This window comes from Heterodontus francisci, chromosome 8 (assembly GCF_036365525.1).
Source record: "Heterodontus francisci isolate sHetFra1 chromosome 8, sHetFra1.hap1, whole genome shotgun sequence".
Taxonomy (NCBI): Eukaryota; Metazoa; Chordata; class Chondrichthyes; order Heterodontiformes; family Heterodontidae; genus Heterodontus; species Heterodontus francisci.
In genome coordinates, this window is record NC_090378.1 from 92,033,599 (window position 1) to 92,055,487 (window position 21,889).

General features: G+C 40.7%; 1 protein-coding gene across 1 annotated transcript in view; it reads right to left on the reverse strand.

Moving 5' to 3' along the window:
- The window catches only part of cdc73 (cell division cycle 73, Paf1/RNA polymerase II complex component, homolog (S. cerevisiae)), a 455,163-nt gene that overhangs the window by 323,234 nt on the left and 110,040 nt on the right, over positions 1 to 21,889 (reverse strand). The window contains exon 10 of the mRNA XM_068037710.1: positions 8,286 to 8,350. Within this exon, the coding sequence (XP_067893811.1) occupies positions 8,286 to 8,350 (65 nt within the window). The remainder of the gene's footprint in view (positions 1 to 8,285; positions 8,351 to 21,889) is intronic.

A 21,889-nucleotide genomic window follows, 5' to 3' on the forward strand; every position in this document is an offset into this window, starting at 1 on the left:
TGCAGCCGGGATGTTGTCAAGGCCCATGCCCTTTGCCATATCCAGTGCCTTCAGCCTTTTCTTGATATCACATGGAGTGAACTGAATTAGCTGAAGAATGAATGGTATGCATCATGCTGGGGACCTCAGGAGGAGGCAGAGATGGATCATCCACTCGACACTTCTAGCTACGATTCGGCCTTGTTTTGTCCTTTGCAATGACCTTTATTGAGGCTGGGGATGTTTGTGGAGCCTCCTTCTCTGGTTAGTTGTCTAATTGTCCACTACCATTCATAACTGGACATGGCAGACCAGCAGAGCTGTGATCAGATCCTCTGGTTGTGGGATCACTTTGCTCTGTCTTTCACATGCTGCTTCCACTGTTTAGCATGCATGGAGTAGTCCTGTGCTGTAGCTTCACCAGATTCTCCCAGGTAATGTTTCATTCATACAAAAGCAAAGTACTGCAGATGCTGGAAATTTGAAATAAAAATAGAAAATGCTGGAAATATTCAGCATGTCTAGCAGTATCTGTGGAGAGAGAAACAGAGCTAACATTTCAGGTCTGTGACCTTTCATCAGAACTGAGAAGAGTTAGAAATTTAATAGTTTTGAGCAAGTGAAAGGGAGGAGGGTGGGAAGAATAAAAGGGAAGGTCTACGATAGGGTGGAGGGCAGGAGAGATTAAATGACAAAAGGTTTCATGGTACAAAGCCAAAGGGAGCGATAAGGGGAAAAGTAAACAAACAAAAGATTGTCTAGATGAGGTGTGAATGGCAGGATAGCAGCCGTCCAAGCACAAAGTGAAGAAAGAAACAAGAGAAAAAAACTCAGCAAAAAAAAAACACAAAACAAAATAGGGGCAGAGGTAACGATCTAAAATTGTTGAATTCAATGGAGTCCAGAAGGCTGTAAAGCGCACAAATATCAAGCATTCACAGTATTTTCCTTTTTTAATTTGTGTTTAAATCACTGCCACTTCTCTTCCAGGAATGCAGACCTGAAGAAGTTCTGCTCTTCTCTCCGATGGGATTTCCGTTTGTCTCTTCTACCTTGTTCACCTTCATTGCTTTCTATCTCCCTTCTCATGTCTGATCAGGTATTACCAAAACAGGCTTTCACAGCCACATCTCCTTCCTTAGCAACAGTCTCTGGTTCCAACTTATTCCATGTGGATTCCAACTGAAATTCCACCTTTTGTGTTTCAGATCTACCCATGATCACATATCGCCGAGACATTCAAAATTCCTCGAACCGTTGCTCACAGTGCACCCAAGTTGCACACTCAACGCCATGCGCCGTCACATATACACTCTTGACCTCTCTCTTAAGCAGCACTGACTAAATCTATCTCAAAGCTATCCACAGTTTCATTTCATCCTTCACCTCATCCGGTGCTTTAGCAAAAAACATTTCATCTTCCTTTGAGGTGTTAAGGATCACAAACTTCAACAACTCTTGGACTCCAACACCCCCTGGATTCTTCTTCCCTTTGCCTTCCCTCTCACCTCTTGCAGAATATTCACGATACTCTCAAACCTTCCCCTCTCTGACTCTGAATGATCAGTCCTCAGCAAAGGCCTCAGCTTCATCCCCTTACACCCCGCCTCAATGAATTTAACTTGGCACGGCACTGAGTTCTTCTAGCATCACCTTCACCTCCATGCCCACTTCTTTGGCCAGGAGTCTTCCACAGTCTCCAATATTCTCTCTCCACCTGGAGGCCTCTTACCCTCTCCCGACCTTTTCATTGAGAACTACCAGCGTATCATCAACCGTCTCAATTTCACTGCTCCCCTCATTCATTCTAACCCATCTCCCTCTGGACTTGCAGCACTCCATTCTCTCAGGTCCACCCCAACATGGTCATCAAACCTGCTGACAAAGGGTAGTGCTGTTGTTGTCTGTTGTACCGACCTCTACCTAGCAGAAGCCGAACGGCAACTCTGACACTTCCTCCTACCTCCCCTTGGACCATGACCCCACCACCAAACATCAAGCCATTACTTCCAGGACTGTCTCCTCTGGAGATCTTCCCTCCACAGCCTCCAACCTCAATCGCCCAACGAAGCACAGCTCGATTCTAGACCTTCCCAAAATACACAAACTGGACTGTTCTGGTAGACATATAGTTTCAGCCTGTTCCTGCCCCACCAAACTAATTTCTTTCTATCACGATTATTTTTTTCTCCTCTTGTCCAGTCTCTTTCCACCTACATCTGTGACTCTTCCAACGCCCTCTGTCACTTCAGTTTCCAGGCCCTAATCGCCTCCTTTTCCATCCAATCCTTTTACACCACCATCCCCCACCAGGATGCTCTGACAGCTCTATGCTTCTCCTTTAACGCCACTCACTTCCTCCAAATAAAAAGGGTGTTGCTATGGGTACTCGCATGGCTCCTAGCTATGCTGTTCCTTTTGCAGGATATGTCGAACATTCCTTGTTTCAGGCCTCCTCCCTCGCCTTTTTCTTCCCGCTACATTGACAACTGTTTCGATCCCATCCAAAGAAAATCCACATGGATTGCTCAACTATTTCAAAGATTTAATCAACAAGAATAAATGGAGGAAATTATCCAGTATCCATGCAAAATCTACTGAGGGAGGAAAAGAAAACAAATAAAGAACATTTTTACCTTAATGCCTATTCTGTAAAAAGAAACAACAGGTCATTGATTTAAAATTTTGCACGTTTGACTCTTAACAACTTTTAGAATGGTAAAGGTCCGTCTCCTTTTTAAGCAGATTCACCTTGTTGCCCACCTTATGATAACCCTCATCTCCAAAAACATCTCAAATATGTTCAAACTTTCTCTATTTGTTCTTGGGATACAGACAACACTGGGAAGGCTATTGATTGGTTGATTCTTAAAGTCCTCAGGGCAAACAGCATGGATTGGAACCACATGTAGGACAGACCAGACCTGGCAATAACAAGTGTCTTCCTTAAAGACATTCGTGAGCCAGGAAATTAGGCAGCTTTCATGGTAATTTTATCTGGTGCCAGCCCACAAATTACCACATTTATTGAATTCAAGTTCACAATTTCCTCTGGTGGGTTTGCACAGTAACATAAGCTTTCAGCTATTGAATCTTTCTGTTTCAGCGGTCTTTCCTAGTAACTTATTCTGCAACACTATTACTCATTGGTTTTAAAGTCCCAACTCCTTGATTTACTGCCAACGTCCAACATTTATAATGTGTCGACTAGTAGTTGAAGATCTCATCATACTGCAAAATTTACATAGATACTGTTTAAAACCATTTGCTTGGGTCTATTTTGGCAATTCTCTTCATAATCTTGAAACTTTCAATTAGATTATCCAGAAGTCTCACCTTTCCAAAGAAAACCAAATCTAACTGCCTTTAATTATTACTCATAACTCACATTTCTGGTACTATCTTTACTTTTCACCTTCGTGCCACTTGGGGGCAATAACATCCTATCAGCAATTCAGTAATCAGAAGTGCACACATTACTTTAGATTGGGGCATGGTCATTGTCATATATAGTAACAATACAACCTTCTGAGGTATTCTCCATGCCTATTTGCCTTTCTTGCCACAACCAAGTACTGGGCTGTCTGACTCTTAGATTAAACTACAACACAAAAATCTCTTTCCTGATAAGCACACTCTAGGACTGTGCCATTTAGCATAGATACCTGTTCTCTTACCCTGGTCCAATTCGAATATTTTATATTCTATGAACTACTTTGTCTAGTTACTCAAAAAGTCCTTCTGAATATACTTATGTGGTCCCTCATTAATTGCTCTGTCTCCCTTTAAATGTTATATGCAAACCTGGAGAGTTTGCTTACAATATCTTCAAAATTATTAGTATATATTAAAAATAGTAATGACCCAAGACCAACTCTTGAGAACCATGTTCAAAATAGATCAACTAGAAATATTTCCAGAAATAGCTATCCTGTTTCTTAACTTTAGACCAACTATCTATCTAGCATCATATCTTACCTCTTATTTATGAGCCTCTACTGTAGCCATTTATTCCCAAACCAAACATTGTTAAAAGTTTTTTGAAAATCTAAGTGTATAAAATCAAGTACAATCTCCAGCAAGTTAAACAATTCCCTGAATTCATTTTCATTAACCTTGAACAGTGCTCACCTCAAAATTATCCTGAAGGCTTTCCCCAAAACTGATGCTAAACTTACTTTATACGTATATAAAGAGCAAGAGGGTAGCCAGGGAAAGGGTTGACCCACTCAAGGACAGAGTAGGGAATCTATGCGTGGAGCCAGAGGAAATGGGCAAGGTACTAAATGAGTACTTTGCATCAGTATTCACCAAAGAGAAGGACTTGGTGGATGATGAGTCTAGGGAAGGGAGGGTAGATAGTCTGGGTCATGCTGTTATCAAAAAGGAGGTGGCGTTGGGCGTCTTGCAAAGCATTAAGGTAGAAAAGACCCCAGGGCCTGATGGGATCTACCCCAGAATACTGAGGGAGGTAAGGGAGGAAATTGCTGGGGCCTTGACAGAAATCTTTGTATCCTCATTGGCTACAGGTGAGGTCCCAGAGAACTGGAGAATAGCCAATGTTGTTCCTTTGTTTAAGAAGGGTAGCAAGGATAATCCAGGAAATTATAGGCTGGTGAGCCTTACGTCCGTGGTAGGGAAATTATTAGAGAGGATTCTTCGGGACAGGAATTACTCCCATTTGGAAACAAATGAACTTATTAGCGAGAGGCAGCATGGTTTTATGAAGGGAAAGTCGTGTCTCACCAACTTGATCGGGTTTTTTGAGGAAGTGACGAAGATGATTGATGAAGGAAGGGCAGTGGATGTTGCCTATATGGACTTTAGCAAAGCCTTTGACAAGGTCCCTCATGGCAGACTGGTACAAAAGTTGAAGTCACACAGGATCAGAGGTGAGCTGGCAAGACAGATACAGAACTGGCTCGGTCATAGAAGACAGACGGTAGCAGTGGAAGGATGCTTTTCTGAAAGGAGGGCTCTGACTAGCGGTGTTCCGCAGGGATCAGTGCTGGGACCTTTGCTGTTTGTATTATATATAAATGATTTGGAGGAAAACGTAGCTGGTCTGATTAGTAAGTTTGCGGACGACACAAAAGGTTGGTGGAGTTGCGGATAGTGATGAGGATTGTCAGAGGATACAGCAGGATATAGATCGGTTGGAGACTTGGGCGGAGAAACGGCAGATGGAGTTTAATCCGGACAAATGTGAGGTAATGCATTTTGGAAGATCTAATACAGGTGGAAAGTATACAGTAAATGGCAGAACCCTTAGGAGTATTGACAGGCAGAGAGATCTGGGCGTACAGGTCCACAGGTCACTCAAAGTGGCAACGCAGGTGGATAAGGTAGTCAAGAAGGCATACGGCATGCTTGCCTTCATCGGTCGGGGCATAGAGTATAAAAATTGACAAGTCATGCTGCAGCTATACAGAACCTTAGTTAGGCCACACTTGGAATATTGCGTACAATTCTGGTCGCCACACTACCAGAGGAATGTGGAGGTTCTGGTCTGGAGGGCATTAGCTACGAGGAGAGGTTTGATAAACTCGGATTGTTTTCACTGCAACGACAGAGGTGGAGGGGCGACCTGATAGAGGTTTACAAAGTTATGAGTGGCATGGACAGAGTGGATAGTCAGAAGCTTTTTCCCAGGGTGGAAGAGTCAGTTACTAGGGGACATAGGTTTAAGGTGAGAGGGGCTAAGTTTAGAGGGGATGTGCGAGGCAAGTTCTTTACACAAAGGGTGGTGAGTACCTGGAACTTGCTGCCAGGGGAGGTGGTGGAAGCAGGTACGATAGCGACGTTTAAGAGGCATCTTGACAAATACATGAATAGGATGGGAAGAAAGGGATACGGACCCCGGAAGTGCAGAAGGTTTTAGTTTAGACAGGCATCAAGATCGGCGCAGGCTTGGAGGGCCAAATGGCCTGTTCCTGTGCTGTACTGCTCTTTGTTCTTGTTCTTTGTACTGGCCGATAAGCAGATATGTCACTTAACCCGTGTTTATAAACAATGAGACTCTTCAGCTCTAATTGGAAATCAACCAAAATGGTCAATTGCGTAATTCAAGAAAACTATTCATATCATATTACTGCTTCTGCTAAAAAGACAGCGTTTCCTTTTACCCATGCACATCTGGCGACAGTCTGAACAAAGAAACTCATTGCTGATCAAAAGTTATGCCACAGAAAGCTTCTTGAATTTCACTCATGCTTCCAGCAATATAATCTGAGTGACTGTTAGAGGATTTCTCTTTTCAAAGACTGCAGCCAACAAACCAAAAAATGTTTGTAATTTTAAAAGATAAAACAGCATAATTTTAGATCATTTTCCCTAATCGAAAGTTTGGACAGCTTCTACGTAATGCTTTTGAACACCACTGGCAGATGAAACACACTTGATTAGAGACTGGCAAGTTTAAGTTGCACAAATAGCATTCTACACAAGTTACACAGGAAACGTGGAGGTTTAATATCAGACACAAAAACGTTATTTTGGAAATCATGCAGCAGCTGTAATATGACCATAATTCAGCACCAGGGTCTGCTCTCTAAAGTATAGGAAACAGAAACACTTCAGTAAAGACCACATAAACTATATAAGTCACAGAGGCAGCAAATCTTAGCACGAACTCAAGTTTTCACATTTGATGGAAAGCTACTTTTAAAGTTAATTCAAAGGATTATTAAAAATTGTATTTCTACCTCCCTGGCTTTTCAGGGAATATTAAGCTATGCACGATTAATATTTGAATTATAGAGTGCAGAGTGATGCAACATGGAGTATTTCAAAGGCACTATCAGACGAAAAAGAGCTCACCCATTTACTGGACAAAATATTAGTAATTACAGTGGCTCTGCCTCAATAGCACAAATATTTATAGAATTATGTAATTAAAAATTAATAAAATCACCTGCTTCCCACTGGTACAAAATATTACAACTGCAATTTAAGTTTTTTGTCATTTCTGATCTTATCCCATTTGAATATTTTGATTAGAATCGTCTTGATTCTTTATAGAGCCATTTGCTGACCCTCCTGTAACCTGATTAGCTTACAAGTGAAAGGGGCAATCTGAAAAACCATACCCAAATTTTCCTGTGGACTTGTGCCATTGTAATAGTACAGCCACAATGTAAGGAATCTTGAACAACGCAAAAGTGAAAGTACGAAGTAAGTGATTTAATCCGTTAATTATTCCACTCCATATTTTCCTGGTACTTTTGCCCCACCAACACAGTTAGAATGTCATTATCATAGCTCTGGCACCATGAAAATAAATGGTGCATTGCAAATTTCCTGCATTTAAGCCAGTTTTCACGCTGCTGCCACTGGAGAATATGGTACAACATGTCCGAAACTGACAGTTTAAGTGATAAAACTTAATACTGTACTGCTATTAGTCCAATTTATTTTTTTTATTTCACAGTAACCCCCTGCTCCTTGCCAGGGACCACGGTTTCTCACATAAGCAATCTGAGGCCACAGATAGGTACTGCCACCCAACTGCAGCCTAACTCAGTTTCTCCAGACAGAATTGAGAGATAACAGTAAAAGACATAGCAGAGGGAAGCAATTACCTAATTAAGTATTCAAAATAAAATAATTTTAAAGTCGGCTGTAGGGAATTACAGCAGCATTTTCCTCAAGAAAATACTACTCAGAAGGGTTTTTATATTCAAGGTAACTCAGCCTTTCAAGAAAAGAATGGAAACAATTCCATCAAGGATCTCACTGCAATTGCTTAGAAAAGTAAAAATATATGAAACAGTCTTTCAAATGAGGGCACTATAGCACAGTAATTATGTTACTGGACTAGTAATCGGGAGGTTTGGACCACTAATTCAGAGGCACAAGTATAAATTCCACCACGGCAGCTGGAATTTAAATTCAATTAATTAAATATAATCTGAAATAAAAAGATATCAATAATAGCCACCATGAAACTACCAGACTGTCATAAAAACCCATCTGGTTCACTATGGTTCTTACCTAGATTGGCCTATAAGTGACTCCAGACCCACAGCAATCTGGTTAACTTTTAACTCCCTCTAAAATTGCCTGGCAAGCCACTCAGCTGTATTCAAGGCAGTGGCTCACCTTCACCTTCTCAAGGGCAAATGGGGATGGACAATAAATGCTGGGTTTGCCAGCAATATCCACATCCCCTGAATGAAATTTTTTTTTAAAAGCAATTTACTATTCTGCTCTCAATCTGAGCACAACAAACCTCTTGCATGTGTTTGTATTTTAAATCCTAAACATCTGCTCCATTTTAATCCATAAGAATGGGAAACACCACTTACCGTTACAGACTTCAGTGTCATACCATGGTAGGTGCCCATTGTATCAATCTTGAAACCTTCAGTTTCTGCAAAAAATGCAAAATGATATTTGTTTATAACGTTATACAAACACATGGCAGTTTTGCACCAATACTAGAATTCTCAAAGTTTATAAAACATTTAGCAAAGGTAACAGTTCATTACCAAACACAGCATTAACTGATAAACCAATGTAAAACAGATCACCTTATTCAAGTCCATATATGCAGATACACATCCTATATGGATAAGGGAACTGAACTAATCAGGGCAGAATGAGAGTAGGGAAGGGGGGATAGCACGAGAGGGGACGAAAAAAACACAGTACAAATGATAAACATTCTTACGTGCAGTGCATCTATACCCATTGAATCTCACATCGGAAAGTGAGATTTTCCAAGGTCATTCTCAATCATACAAAAGAAACGAATAGTAATAGACTCTGCAGAGAGCTAAATATCTTGGACAGCAACCAAATTCTTAATGAGATGCACCTACTTAACCTATTGGTGCTGAGGTCATTTGTATCACAGTACCACCATTCCATCTGAGATTAGCAAACTCACCACAGGGCAGAAATCAAACTGGAACCTTCTTGTTTGCACAGTTCAACTACATGCTGAATTTACCAAATGAGAGTTCACTGTTACAGCTGGAGGTTTTCCTGTTTGGTGGGTCATCCATATTTATATACGTTTTTTTTATGTTTCATTATGCTACAAGGGGCAAAAAAACACTAGCACAAGCTGAATTAAGCAAACACTCCCAAACTTTCTCTAAAGCAGCCTATTTCTTTTTTAAATGCACTGTCACAAATACAAAAGAGATGAGTTGCACTACGGAATGAGAAAATTCCAAAACAAACAAAAGCAGTTCTCCAAACATGCATAAAAATATTCAATAAAGACTAATCCCACTTCAGCTCTGAATTGTCAGCAGCACTAAAAATATCATTAAGAATCTCTAACAAAAATATCAGACCATTTCAGTCATTTGGCAAGCCATTGCTATAACCCTGACTAATTAATCAAATCTGTACAGCTATAATTGCCCAGCTATACTGTTTGGCATCTCTAAGGCGGAACTTCTGTTGTTACCAACTCCTAGTTTATACTAAAAATGCCTTACTTCTGAAACTGGGTCGAGTTTATACTAGTGCCATGCCAATTTGAAACTCAAACATTTAAGACCACTCCATGCATAAATGTGCCAATCTGGCTAACTACTATCCTATATTATGGCAATGCAGCAGGTTGCAGGACCAAGATGCTGTGCCACAGATTCAATCCTCCACAATGGTGAGTTAACAACAACAATTTGAATTTATCAAGCATCTTTAAGGTAGTAATATGTTCCAAAATGAAATATGTTGCAGTAGTGAAAGTGGATAAGGGTTGCAGAAAAATTCATTCTTTACCAGTTTCTGACAACAGCTAACTAGAACTCCCTGAGTTTACCAGCAGTACTCAAGCAGAATTTTATCAATTTGTATTTCATATACATCAAATGTAGCCAACAGTCAAAGATTAGCTTCAATAGTGAGTTAATTAGCTATGGGAGGGTGGTGCAGCAAGTGATTAGAGATGGACCCTCCTAGCAAAAGCATTACTCACCAATGCCTATTACTGTGGTTTGACACAATGAGAGTAATCACAGGTGGCATTTAACAAATGGCTTTTGCTATAAGGGCATAAGAAAGAGGAAGAATGGACCATTTGGCCCATCAAGTCTGCTCTGTCATTCATACGATTACGGCGGATCTTCTGCCTCAACTCCACTTTCCCACCCTCACCCCGTATCGCTCGATTCCTTGACACACCAAAAATCTCTCTGTCCCAGCTTTGAATATACTCAACGATGAAGCTCTCAATGATGGTAATATAGGCACTTTTTGGGGCCTACTAGGTACGATAACCTTGCAAAAGCTGCTGTTTGCATTCTGGGTACAAAATTCCAAAGATTTACAACCCTCAGTGCAGAAATTTCTCATCTCAGTCCTAAATCAAAGGCCTTCAAAGCAGCACAGTAGCTGGTCTCTTTGGTTTCTAACCAATGTAGGTGAAATACCCTTTGCAAAGTAATTAAACAAAACTTAGTAGGCAACAGTGACAGCAAATCAGAAACAAACACAGAAGTCCAAAAACAGTCCATTCTGCTCATAGTCTAAAGAACGCCAGTTAACTTAGGGAGCAGTTGACTTGTAAGTTAGTTTTACCGAGAAGAAAAGCAGAATCGTAAATTCCTTACGTTTATGTTAGAAGGAACAGCTTTGCTGGAAAACTGTATTGTAGTCATTCCTATTTCGTATATAATAAATCAGTTTCTAATAATGCCTCATTAAAGTGTGCTTCAGCCCACCTTTCAAAAATGCATACGGCAGCTTTTGCAAGGTTATAGTACCGAGTAGGCCCCAAAAAGTGCCTGTATTACCATCTCCAAGTTAAGCCATCATTTAACCAGATATTGGACAGTAAAGGCGCACTCTGATCACAGAAAATGCAAGGCCCACTTACAAAAGTAACAAGTGACAATGACCCTATGACAATATATACTGGAGATCTGTGAAATTTTAACACTGACTCAGAATAGCACTGACAGAGCAGTAGAATAGTAGAGAGCACAGGGAAACCAGGAGAGTTAGGAGAAAATAAAGCTGACAAACAAAAAAAAGCACTGCATTTTATGATCTTGCGTACTACTCAATAGAAACATGCAGTGAAAAGAATTATATATTCCACTCTTTGGTAGTTTTATTTTTAAAAATTGGCACAAAGGTAAAGTAGATATGATCTTTTACTATGAGGTCACCAGAAACAATTTTGCATCCCAAGACTGGATGCTTAATTTATTCAGAGCCCCACCTCTACTGGATGGAATGGTTGTCATCCAATCGCAGTAATTAGGAGTTTCACTACATTTCCAAGTCCTTGCACAAATAGTTACAGCTGTTTTTATGGCATTTTATATATAATAGACTATGATAAATATCTTACAATTCTCAACAAAAGAATTAATTCTATAACAGACCACTTTTTTTGTAACTTCTAGTTCCAATTCACACATGATGTAAAATATAATTGCCCAGATTTTGCAGTCAGCGGCAAAGGAACAGCGCTCATCATTCCCCACATTGACAGCTACTCTCAAAGTTTAAGAGCTTTTGAGCAGAGACTTACTCCAATTGCAGCACCCTGTGCGGGGGATCGGTGGCATCCGTGAGCAGGGCAAGAAACAGTGAGGTTCTTCAACCAATCAGGTTGAAGGATCCTCACAGACTCTCTCAGAACTGTATTTTTTTCTCCTCTGTTTGAAACAGTGTGCCTTTAAGACTGTTAAAAACAGTGTACCATTAACATAGAAAATAGGAGTAGGCCATTCGGCCCTTCGAGCCTGCTCCGCCATTCATTATGATCATGGCTGATCATCCAACTCAGAAACTTCTTCCTGCTTTCCCCCCCCCCCCATATCCTTTGATCCCTTCTGCCCCAAGAGCGATATCTAACTCCTTGAAAGCATACAATGTTTTGGCCTCAACTGCCTTCTGTGGTAGCAAATGCCACAGGCTCACCACTCTCTGGGTGAAGAAATTTCTCCTCATCTCAGTCCTGAAAGGTTTACCCCATATCCTTAGATTACGACCTCTGGTTCTGGACTTTCCACCATCGGGAACATCCTTCCTGCATCTACCCTGTCAAGTCCTGTTATAATTTTATAGGTTTCTATGAGATCCCCCCTCACTCTTCTGAACTCCAGCGAATATAATCCGAACCGACTCAATCTCTTCTCATACGTCAGACCCGCCATCCCAGGAATCAGTCTGGTAAACCTTCGCTGCACTCCCTCCACAGCAAGAACATCCTTCCTCAGATAAGGAGACCAAAAATGCACATAATATTCCAAGTGTGGCCTCACCAAAGCCCTGTATAATTACAACAAGACATCCCTGCTCCTGTACTCGAATCCGCTCGCTATGAAGGCCAACACACCATTTGTCTTTTATTACCGCCTGTTGCACCCGCATGCTTACCTTCAGCGACTGGTGTACGAGAGCACCCAGATCTCATTGCATATTCCCCTCTCAATTTATAGTCGTTCAGATAATAATCTGCCTTCCTGTTTTTGCTACCAAAGTGGATAACCTCACATTTATCCACATTATACTGCATCTGCCATGCATTTTCCCAATCACTTAACTTGTCCAAATCACCCTAAATTCTCTCTGCATCCTCCTCACAACTCACCCACCCACCCAATTTTGTGTCATCTGCAAATTTGGAGATATTACATTTAGTTCCCTCATCTAAATCATTAATATATATTGTGAATAGCTGGGGTCCTAGCACCGATCCCTGTGATACCCCACTAGTCACTGCCTGCTATTGGGAAAAAGACCCATTTATTCCTGCTCTTGGTTTCCTGTCTGCCAACCAATTTTCTATCCATCGCAATACACTACCCCCAATCCCATATGCTTTAATTTTACACTCAAATCTCTTATGTGGGACTGTGTCAAAAGCCTTCTGAAAGTCCAAATAAACCACATCCACTGGCTCCCCCTCATCAAATCTACTAGTTACATCCTTGAAGAACTCTAGTAGATTTGTCAAGCATGATTTCCCTTTCGTAAATCCATGCTGACTCTGTACGATTCTATCACTATTCTCCAAGTGCTCTGCTATAAAATCTTTGATAATGGACTCTAGAATTTTCCCCACTACCGACGTCAGGCTGACTGGTCTAATTCCCTTTCTCTCTACCTCCCTTTTTAAATAGTGGGGTTACATTAGCTACCCTCCAATCTGTAGGAACTGTTCCAGAGTCTATAGAATCTTGGAAGATGATCTCCAATGCATCCATTATATCTAGGGCCACTTCCTTAAGTACTCTGGGATGTAGATTATCAGGCTGTGGGGATTTATCGGTCTTCAATCCCATCAATTTCCCCAATACCATTTCTCTACTAATACTGATTTCCTTCAGTTCCTCCCTCTCACTAAACCCTGTGTCCCCCAACATTTCTGCTATGATATTTGTGTCCTCCTTTGTGAAGACAGAACCAAAGTATGCATTTAGTTGGTCAGCCATTTCTTTGTTCCCCATAATAAATTCCCGTTTCTGACTGTAAGGGACCTACATTTGTCTTCACAAATCTTTTTCTCTTCACATACCCATAGAAACTTTTACAGTCAGTTTTTATGCTCCCCACAAGCTTACTCTCGTACTCTATTTTCCCCTTCTTAATCAATCCCTTGGTCCTCCTTTGCTGAATTCTAAACTGCTCCCAATTCGCAGGTCTGCTGTTTTTTCTGGTGAATTTATATGCCTCTTCCTTGGATCTAACGCTATCTCTAATTTCCCTTGTAAGCCATGGTTTGGCTACCTTTTCCATTTTACTTTTGCGCCAGACAAGAATAAACAATTGTTGCCGTTCATTCATGCGTTCTCTGAATGTTTGCCATTGTCTATACACCGTCATCCCTTTAAATAACGTTTCCCAATCTATCATAGCCAACTCGCGCCTCATACCTTTGTAGTTTCCATTATTAAGATTCAGGACCCTAGTCTCAGAATCAACTACGCCACCTTGATGAAGAATTCTATCATATTATGGTTGCTCATCCCCAAGGGGGTCTCGCACAACTAGATTGTCAATTATTCCTCTCTCATTACAGAATACCCAGTCTAGGATGGCCTGCTCTCTAGTTGGTTCCTCAACGTATTGGTCCAGAAAACCATCTTGTATACATTCCATGAATTCCTCCTCTACGGTATTGTGTTGAATTTGATTTGCCCAATCTATATGCAGATAAAAGTCACCCATAATTACAGATGTTCCCTTATCGCATGTGTCTCCAATTTCCTGTTTAATGCCATTCCCAAAATTACCACTACAGTTTGGGGGTCTATATACAACCCCCACTAATGTTTTTTGCCCCTTAGTGTTTCTCAGTTCTACCCATACAGATTCCACATCGTCAGAGCTAAGACAGAGAGAGAAGTGTTATATTTCTGAGAACAGTGTGCCACAGCTGCATTTGTTACCTAGGCAACATCAGGAGAGGTCACATTGCATAATGTCTCAATTTAAATGTGTGCAAAAACCAGCTAAGACCAGTTTTGAGGGACACCAGTGAAGGAAAGAGCTGTCTATTTCTCTCAGCAGAAATTCTACAATGAGCTACAGGCCACATTAATTGCCGAAGGAGGGGAAAACCCCTTTGAAGAGACCATTTGTATTGCTGGAAATAGTAAAATTCCTTTTCTTTACTTCCAATCTAAGAGTCTTTGCTTCAAGATTGACTCTCTCTTGACTGATTGTTTGCTGGAACTCACAGTAAAGTTTGAACTGAGAGACGATTGGTTTTTAAAAATTCAAGTAGACCTGTGCTGTGCTCATCGCTGAAAGAACTGCTCGACGCCTGCTGCAGCCCAAGTGTTTTGAAGGCCTATCTACTGAAGGAGTATTTCATCAAATCCGCGTGGAGACTTCACATGGCATTTAATTATTTTAAACTTGGATACCTCACCCATCAGGAACACAATCCGCAAAGACCAACAACCCAATTATTTACTTATTCTTAAGTCACAGCTAATTTTTAAAAGCATTCTTCAAAAGAAACCAGTTTGAATGTATGTGCGTGAATGGGGGAGTTTGGTTAAAATAAGAAGTTATAAGGTCTTTCGACATAGGTTTATCTTAATAGCGTTTAAGATTTAGTTTTAATAAATAGTTAATTTGTTGTTGTCTAAAGGTACCTCGTTTGGTCTGTTTTATTCTGGGGGTTACTACAGTGTTTAATTTGGCTGTTTTCCAGTTGGGTGGGAAAACTTTAATAATATGCTTGACCTGTGGAGTGATGGGACTGAATTGACAGTGCATTGCTCCCACTGCAGTCGTAAAAACACGCAGAGTCTAAACCAGGAAGTAGAAAGTAGAAAGTAAAACTTAGATTTAAACCAAGTACAGTTAGCAAAACAAAGATAGAGAAAGATGAGATTATAATGAGACAAACTTTTAAAAATTTACATCTCCACATGATTAACTTCTGAAGGAATAAGACTACACCCCTACAAAATTATCTTTTTTTGGCAGCAATGATCACTTATCACACTATACTTACACCTGAATGCACCAGCTCCAACATTTTCTTACTTGTTTAGGTGAATAATTTAGTGGCAAGTACTGATACTTCACATCAAGCCTATTGGCGAGATTCTGTTATAGCAGAGCCTGTGGAGGAGCAGGATAATTTCCAGATTTTCATAATTAACTGCACATGTGCATACTTCAGCAGTTATTGGCCAATTTACTGAATAAGAAGTGAACACCGATAGTCTCACTATTATTAACACAAAATCCAGGTCAATATCTACACAGAAACTGATTTAAGTAAAATGATTCAAATGATCTGTCAGCGTAATATGATCGCAAATATTCCAACATAATATTTTGGATATGGACAATATCTTAATAAAAACACCGAACTAGAAGGTATAAATTTAGCAACATTACTCGATGAGCAAGATCTTGCATTTAAAAAGCACTTTTCACAATTTCAGGACTTTCTAAAGCACTTGACAATCAACATAGTACTTTTTTAAAAAAAATGTAGACATGGTTGTAGGAAATTGCAGCAGCCAATTTATGCACAGTAAGATCACACTAACAAGAACAGATAAATAGCCAGTTAATCTTTTAATATTAATTGAAAGATAAAGGTTAGCAGACACCGAGAGAACCCCCTGCTCATCTTCAAATATTGCTATGGGATCTTTTAATGTCTTGTTTCATGTCTCAGCTGAAAGACAGCACTTCCCACAGAGCAGCATACTCGCAATACGGTACTGACTGCATTAAAGTGCCCCTCTAGATTACGTGCTCAAGGAGAGTGCTTGAATCCACAACCGCCTAGATCATAAGTGAGTGTACTACCACTGAGCCACAATTGACACCTAATGTAATGTTTTGATAATTTAACTGAAAAATGTCTTTATTAAGGGAATAGGAACATAGGAGGAGTAGGCCATTCAGCCCTTCGAGCCTGCTCCACCACTCTAGATAATGGCTGATCACATACCTCAACATCATATTTCCGCACTATCCCCAGATCCCTTGATGTCATTAGCAACTAGAAATCTATCAGTCTCTGTCTTGAACTTACTCAGTGACTGAAGCTTCCACAGCCCTCTGGGGCCGAGAATTCCAAAGACTCATCACCTTTGGAGTGAAGAAATTCCTCCTCATCTCAGTCCTAAATGGCTTGCCCTTTATTCTGAGATTGTGTCCCCTGGTGCTAGAACTGACAGCCAGGGGAAACATCCTTTCTGCATCTACCCTGTCTACCCCTTTAAGAATTTTGTAAGTTTCTATGAGATTGCCTCTCATTCTTCTAAATTCCAGAGAATACAGGTTCAGTCTCCTCAATCTTTCCTCATAGGACAAACCCACCATCCCAGGAATTAGGCTGGTGAAGCTCTGCTGCACTCCCTCTATGGCAAGTATATCCTTCCTCAGGCAAGGGGACCAGAACTGCACACAGTAATCCAAGTGCAGCCTCACCAATGCTCCAGCCAATTGAGGCAAGACTTCTTTGCTCCTGTACTCAAATCTTCTTGCAATAAAGGCTAACGTACCGTTTGCCTTCCTAATTGCTTGCTGCACCTGCATGCTAGCTTTCAGTGATTTATGAACCAGGATACCTAGGTCCCTTTGGACATTGTTACGACCAGGTGAGAAAGGTATCAAGGGGTCCCTCGCAGCCTTCACCTGGTCTTGCTGTCACAGGGTTTAATTTTAAAAACACCATGTTTTGAGCTCCCCCTTGGTGATTCCTTGTTCACCGCTTTCCAATTATAAGGCAAAGAAATAAGTACAAACAGGCTTTCTTTGGTTTAAAGAAAAGTGACATTTATTAAACTTAAATTCGGTTAGCGCTTACAGATACACAACGCACCCACGCTAGCATGCATAGGTGATACACATTCAGATAGAGACAGAAAAGAGAAGAAAAAATAAAGTGGAAAAGTTTGAGGCAATCTCTGAGGATGTTTTTTTGTTACTGTACTTCGAGCCTGATTCAGCTAAACAAGTTACAGCCATCTGCTGGTTCATTTCTCAGGGCAATGCCTTGACCAGTTCAAGCTGCCTGGTTTAAATTTCAAACAAAGCTTAGCAGTTAGCTGTCAGTCACCATGAACTGGTGCATTCTCCATGGCAACGCCTTCACCAATCAGAGTCCACTTGCCAAATAAGCACTCTCTTCTCATAGTATAAATTTGTTGCTTTCCCTTACATTGGTATTTTGCAAATTGTCCCGATGAATGCAAGACGAAAAGCTTCGACAAAATGTCTGTTTTCAGCAATGCTCAATTTATAGAATTTTGAAAGATTATCACCAATGTATCCACTATCTCTGTAGCCATCTTTTTCAACACTCTAGGATGAAGGTCTTTGTGTCTTAGGGATTTGTCAACTTTCAGTTCCGTTAATTTCTCCAATACTACATTTTTTAACTAATCCTAATTTCCTTCAGTTCCTCATTCTCACTAGATCCTTGGATCTCAGGTATTTCAGGGAGACTTCTTGTATCTTCCTCTGTGCAGACACAAAGTAATTATTTAGCTTCTCTGCCATTTCTCTATTTCCCATTATAAATTCTCCTGTCTCTGCCTGTAATGGAACCACATTTGTCTTTAATAAAAACAAAACGTGCTGGAAATACTCAGCAGGTCAGGCAGCATCTGTGGAGAGAGAAGCAAAGTTAATGTTTCAGGTCTGTGACCTTTCATCAAAACTGGCCAAGGTTAGAAAATTAGGTTTTAAGCAAGTGAAGGGGAGGGGACTGGGGGAGAACACAAAGGGGAAGGTGTTTGATAGGGCAGAGGGCAGGAAATTAAATAACAAAGCTGTTCTGGAACAAAGGCAAAGAGTGTGTTAATGTTTGTGGTGAAATACAAAGAATTAGTCAAGAGAGTGTGTTAATAGTAGAATAATGGGCAGCTCGTATTTCATGAAAAGCAGGCACATCGTTAAAAAATAAAATATTTTAAAAAGGCCAGTCATGCTCTGAAGTTATTGAACTCAACGTTCAGTCCGCAAGGCTGCAGATTGCCTAATCAAAAGATCAGGTGCTGCTCCTCGAGCACAAACACTGGAGCAGGCCAAAGACAGAAATGTTGGTATGAGAGCAGGGCAGGGAAGTGTTGAAATGGCAAGCAACCGGAAGCTCGGGGTCAGACTTCCGGACTGAGCGGAGGTGTTCCACAAAGCGGTCACCCAATCTGCGTTGGTCTCCCCAATGTAGAGGCCACTGCATTGTGAGCAGCGAATACAGTATCCTAAATTGAAACTAGTACAAGTAATTCGCTGTCGGGTTCTGAGAGGTTAGAGATAGCAAGGCCATGGAGGGATTTGACAACAAGGAGAATTCTAAAATTGAGGCATTGCCAGACTCAGTTCAAATGTAGGCCAGCAAGCACAGAGATGATGGATGAACAGAAATTGGTGCAAGTTAGGGTATAGGCAGCAGAGTTTTGCATTGAGCTCAAGTTTACAGAAGGTGCAAGGTGTTAGGCTGACTAGGAGAGCACTGGAATAATTTAGTCTAGAGATAACAAAGGCATGGATGAGGGTTTCAGCAGGAGATGAATTGGCAATACAGTTGATGTTACAGAGGTGAAAGTAAGGCAGTCTTCATGATGGAAAGGCTATGGGGTAGCAAGTTGAGCTCAAAGTCAAATACATAGCCAAGCTGCAAACAGTCTGATTCAGCCTCAGACAGTAGCCCATGGGAAAGATGGTGTCAGTGGCTAAGCATTACTCAAAAGAACTAAGTAATTATAAGCAACAGTGAAAGCTACTTTTTGTCATAATGCAAATGTAATCACACATTTTGGAAAGGAGCATGAGGTTACAAATTAGAGCACAGCAAAGGAAAAAAAAGTACTCATAAAATAACTACTTCCATTATCTGAATGTATGAGTTACATTTTACTAGATAAATCACTAATTAACTGTAATTAAAGAAACTGACTGTAAACACTCCTGTTCCTGTGCGGACACCACCACTGGCAGGGGAGTATGTGTACAATCTGACATGTTTAGATAGGTATTTTCCAATACAAATGTGGACACAGGAATGTATAACAGGAAAAACTGATCAGGAGTGCATAAATGTATTAATAACTTAGAAATTCAGTTTATTAATTTCAATAATGCTTTGGTTCAACAAAAATTTGAAACGCTAATACATTGTTCTTTCAAGAGGTATTTTAAAAATATCTGGAGTTACCCGAATGCTGACATAGTAAAGTAATAATTACATACAGTAAAAATTTGTACTTGGTTTTGTAAAGAACCTTAAAAACGGAAGTCAAAATTTAAAGTACTAATTATTTCCAAGTTCCTCAGTCTCAATTTATAGGTGAGAATAATTAATTGTAGGTAACATTCTGTACTTGAAAAACAGATTTTGAAAAGAAGTGATGCATGCTTAATAGGATATTATGTATTAAAATTGAGCTATATGTCACTAAAACTTTAATGACATGCTTGCCTTTGATACTACCAAGACCAATTTTGGATTCAAGACTTTTTCACAACTTTCGAGAGAGCACCACAGTAAACATATATAAATTTAATAAAAATATCATGTCCTGATGGCTCAGCAGGTAAATAGGCTTGTACCAAGTTATACAAACCAGGAATGGCCTAGGTTCAATCCCTAACTAAGTTAACTAGCCTTTCCTGAAGTAAGAGTTCAGGTACCACAGTAATTACCTGCATCACTGGTTGGAAATATATACTGTTCAGGGTTACAGGCCTGATCACCGCCCAGCAACCCCTGCTGGAAGTTTGCCTGTACAATACTAAGCAAGGAAAGAAAGGACTTGGTCATTGTCTAATAGTATTAACATATATTCTTCTGGATATCAACCTTAACAATGAAAGACAAATGAAACTTGAAGGGAGCATTCGTGGGTGTGGATGGCACAATTGGTCATGTTACCATATTGTCCTTTTCACATTCATGGTCTAGGTTCAGGTAAAAAAAAAAGTTTTATCTGATTAGAGTCCAGGCAACACGTAGTGACTAAAGGACTCAGGAAGTAAATACAAGATTCACACAGAGCTACTCCTCAGTAACCAGACTATTCACCAACAACCTTCGGTAACCAGGCAGCACCTGCAAATATTAACACAATTCCAGGCAGACCTAGCCTCAGTTCAACATTTCATCTAAAAGTTGGCATTTAATGACTTCAGGAAGTGCTTCACAGCCACTGAAGTGCTTTTGAAGTGTGGTTACTGTTGTAATATAGGAAACACAATAACCAATTTGCGCACATCAAGCTCCAACAAATAGCACTGTGAAATTGGCCAGATAATCTGCTTTAGTGATGTTGATTGAGGAATAAATATTGGCCAGGACACCAGGTAGAACTCCTCTGCTCATCTTTGAAAGAGTGCTGTGGGATCTTATACACCAACCGAAAAGGGCAGATGAGACCTCCGTTTATCAGAAAAGTAATAGCTCCGACAGAGCAGCACTCCCTATTCAACTGGAGCGTCAGTCTAGATTATGTGCTCAAGTCTCACATCCCCCACCTTCTGACTCACAAGAGAGAGTGCACTGGTACTGAACCACGACCAACACCTTTGCCCTTCACGTCCCTTTGGAACGAAAGCATCTAAAATTGAAAAACATATTTGAATAGCGATCTAACGCATTCAACACAAGCGGAACTCTTCAGTTATTTGGAAATAAAGCAGCTACAGAGCCTCTAATCTATCTGGGGTCATGCGTTCCACCGACCCCAGATTAGCGCTGCATCACTGCACATTCATCCGCAGTTAACTGCATGTCATGATGTGAGAGTTGCTGGGACTAAGCAGTTTCAAAGGTCATTGCAGTTACAATGTGGACAGGATTAGGTCTGGCCATGAGGGCCTTCACAGCGGAATAGCCTGCCCGTGAAGATTGAGCATTTGGGCAAGGTAGAGGGGGTGGTGGGGGGTGCGCTGCCAGGGGAACTTCCCTTCCCTGGCACACCATGCCTCAGCAAGAGTCAGTGCCAACATGAGACAAGATGAGAAAACAGAAAAGGAGAAGATCAAGGAAGAACATGAAAGAGATCAGCAGTACAGAGGATCATTGCCCACCAGTTTGATGTTACCTGGTGCCTGTGTTGCAGAGTTCACTTGGTTCACATTGAACTGAAGGAGCCACAGCAGAGAACGCAAGGATGGTTTCCCTGACGTAATGAGAGCACCTTATCTTGTTGCTTGAAAACATCTCTGCTTCATGTGACAGATGACTGAGCAAAGCGACTGTTACGTGGACAAACATAGTAGCCATCTTGTACACCGCAAGCTCCCATCAAGTTATGGATATGAATGACTAGTTAGTCAGATTTGGATGCTGTTGCTTGAGGGAGGAACATTAACCTGTTCTTCAAAATTGTGTAAGGGTCTCATCAGGGAAGCTGCTTCTCGTTCACTCGCTGGGCTGCTTTCCATTTCCCGACTCTCTTTTGTGACTATATCACCACGTGTTCTTTGCAAATGCAATCCTTTTCTCACTTAC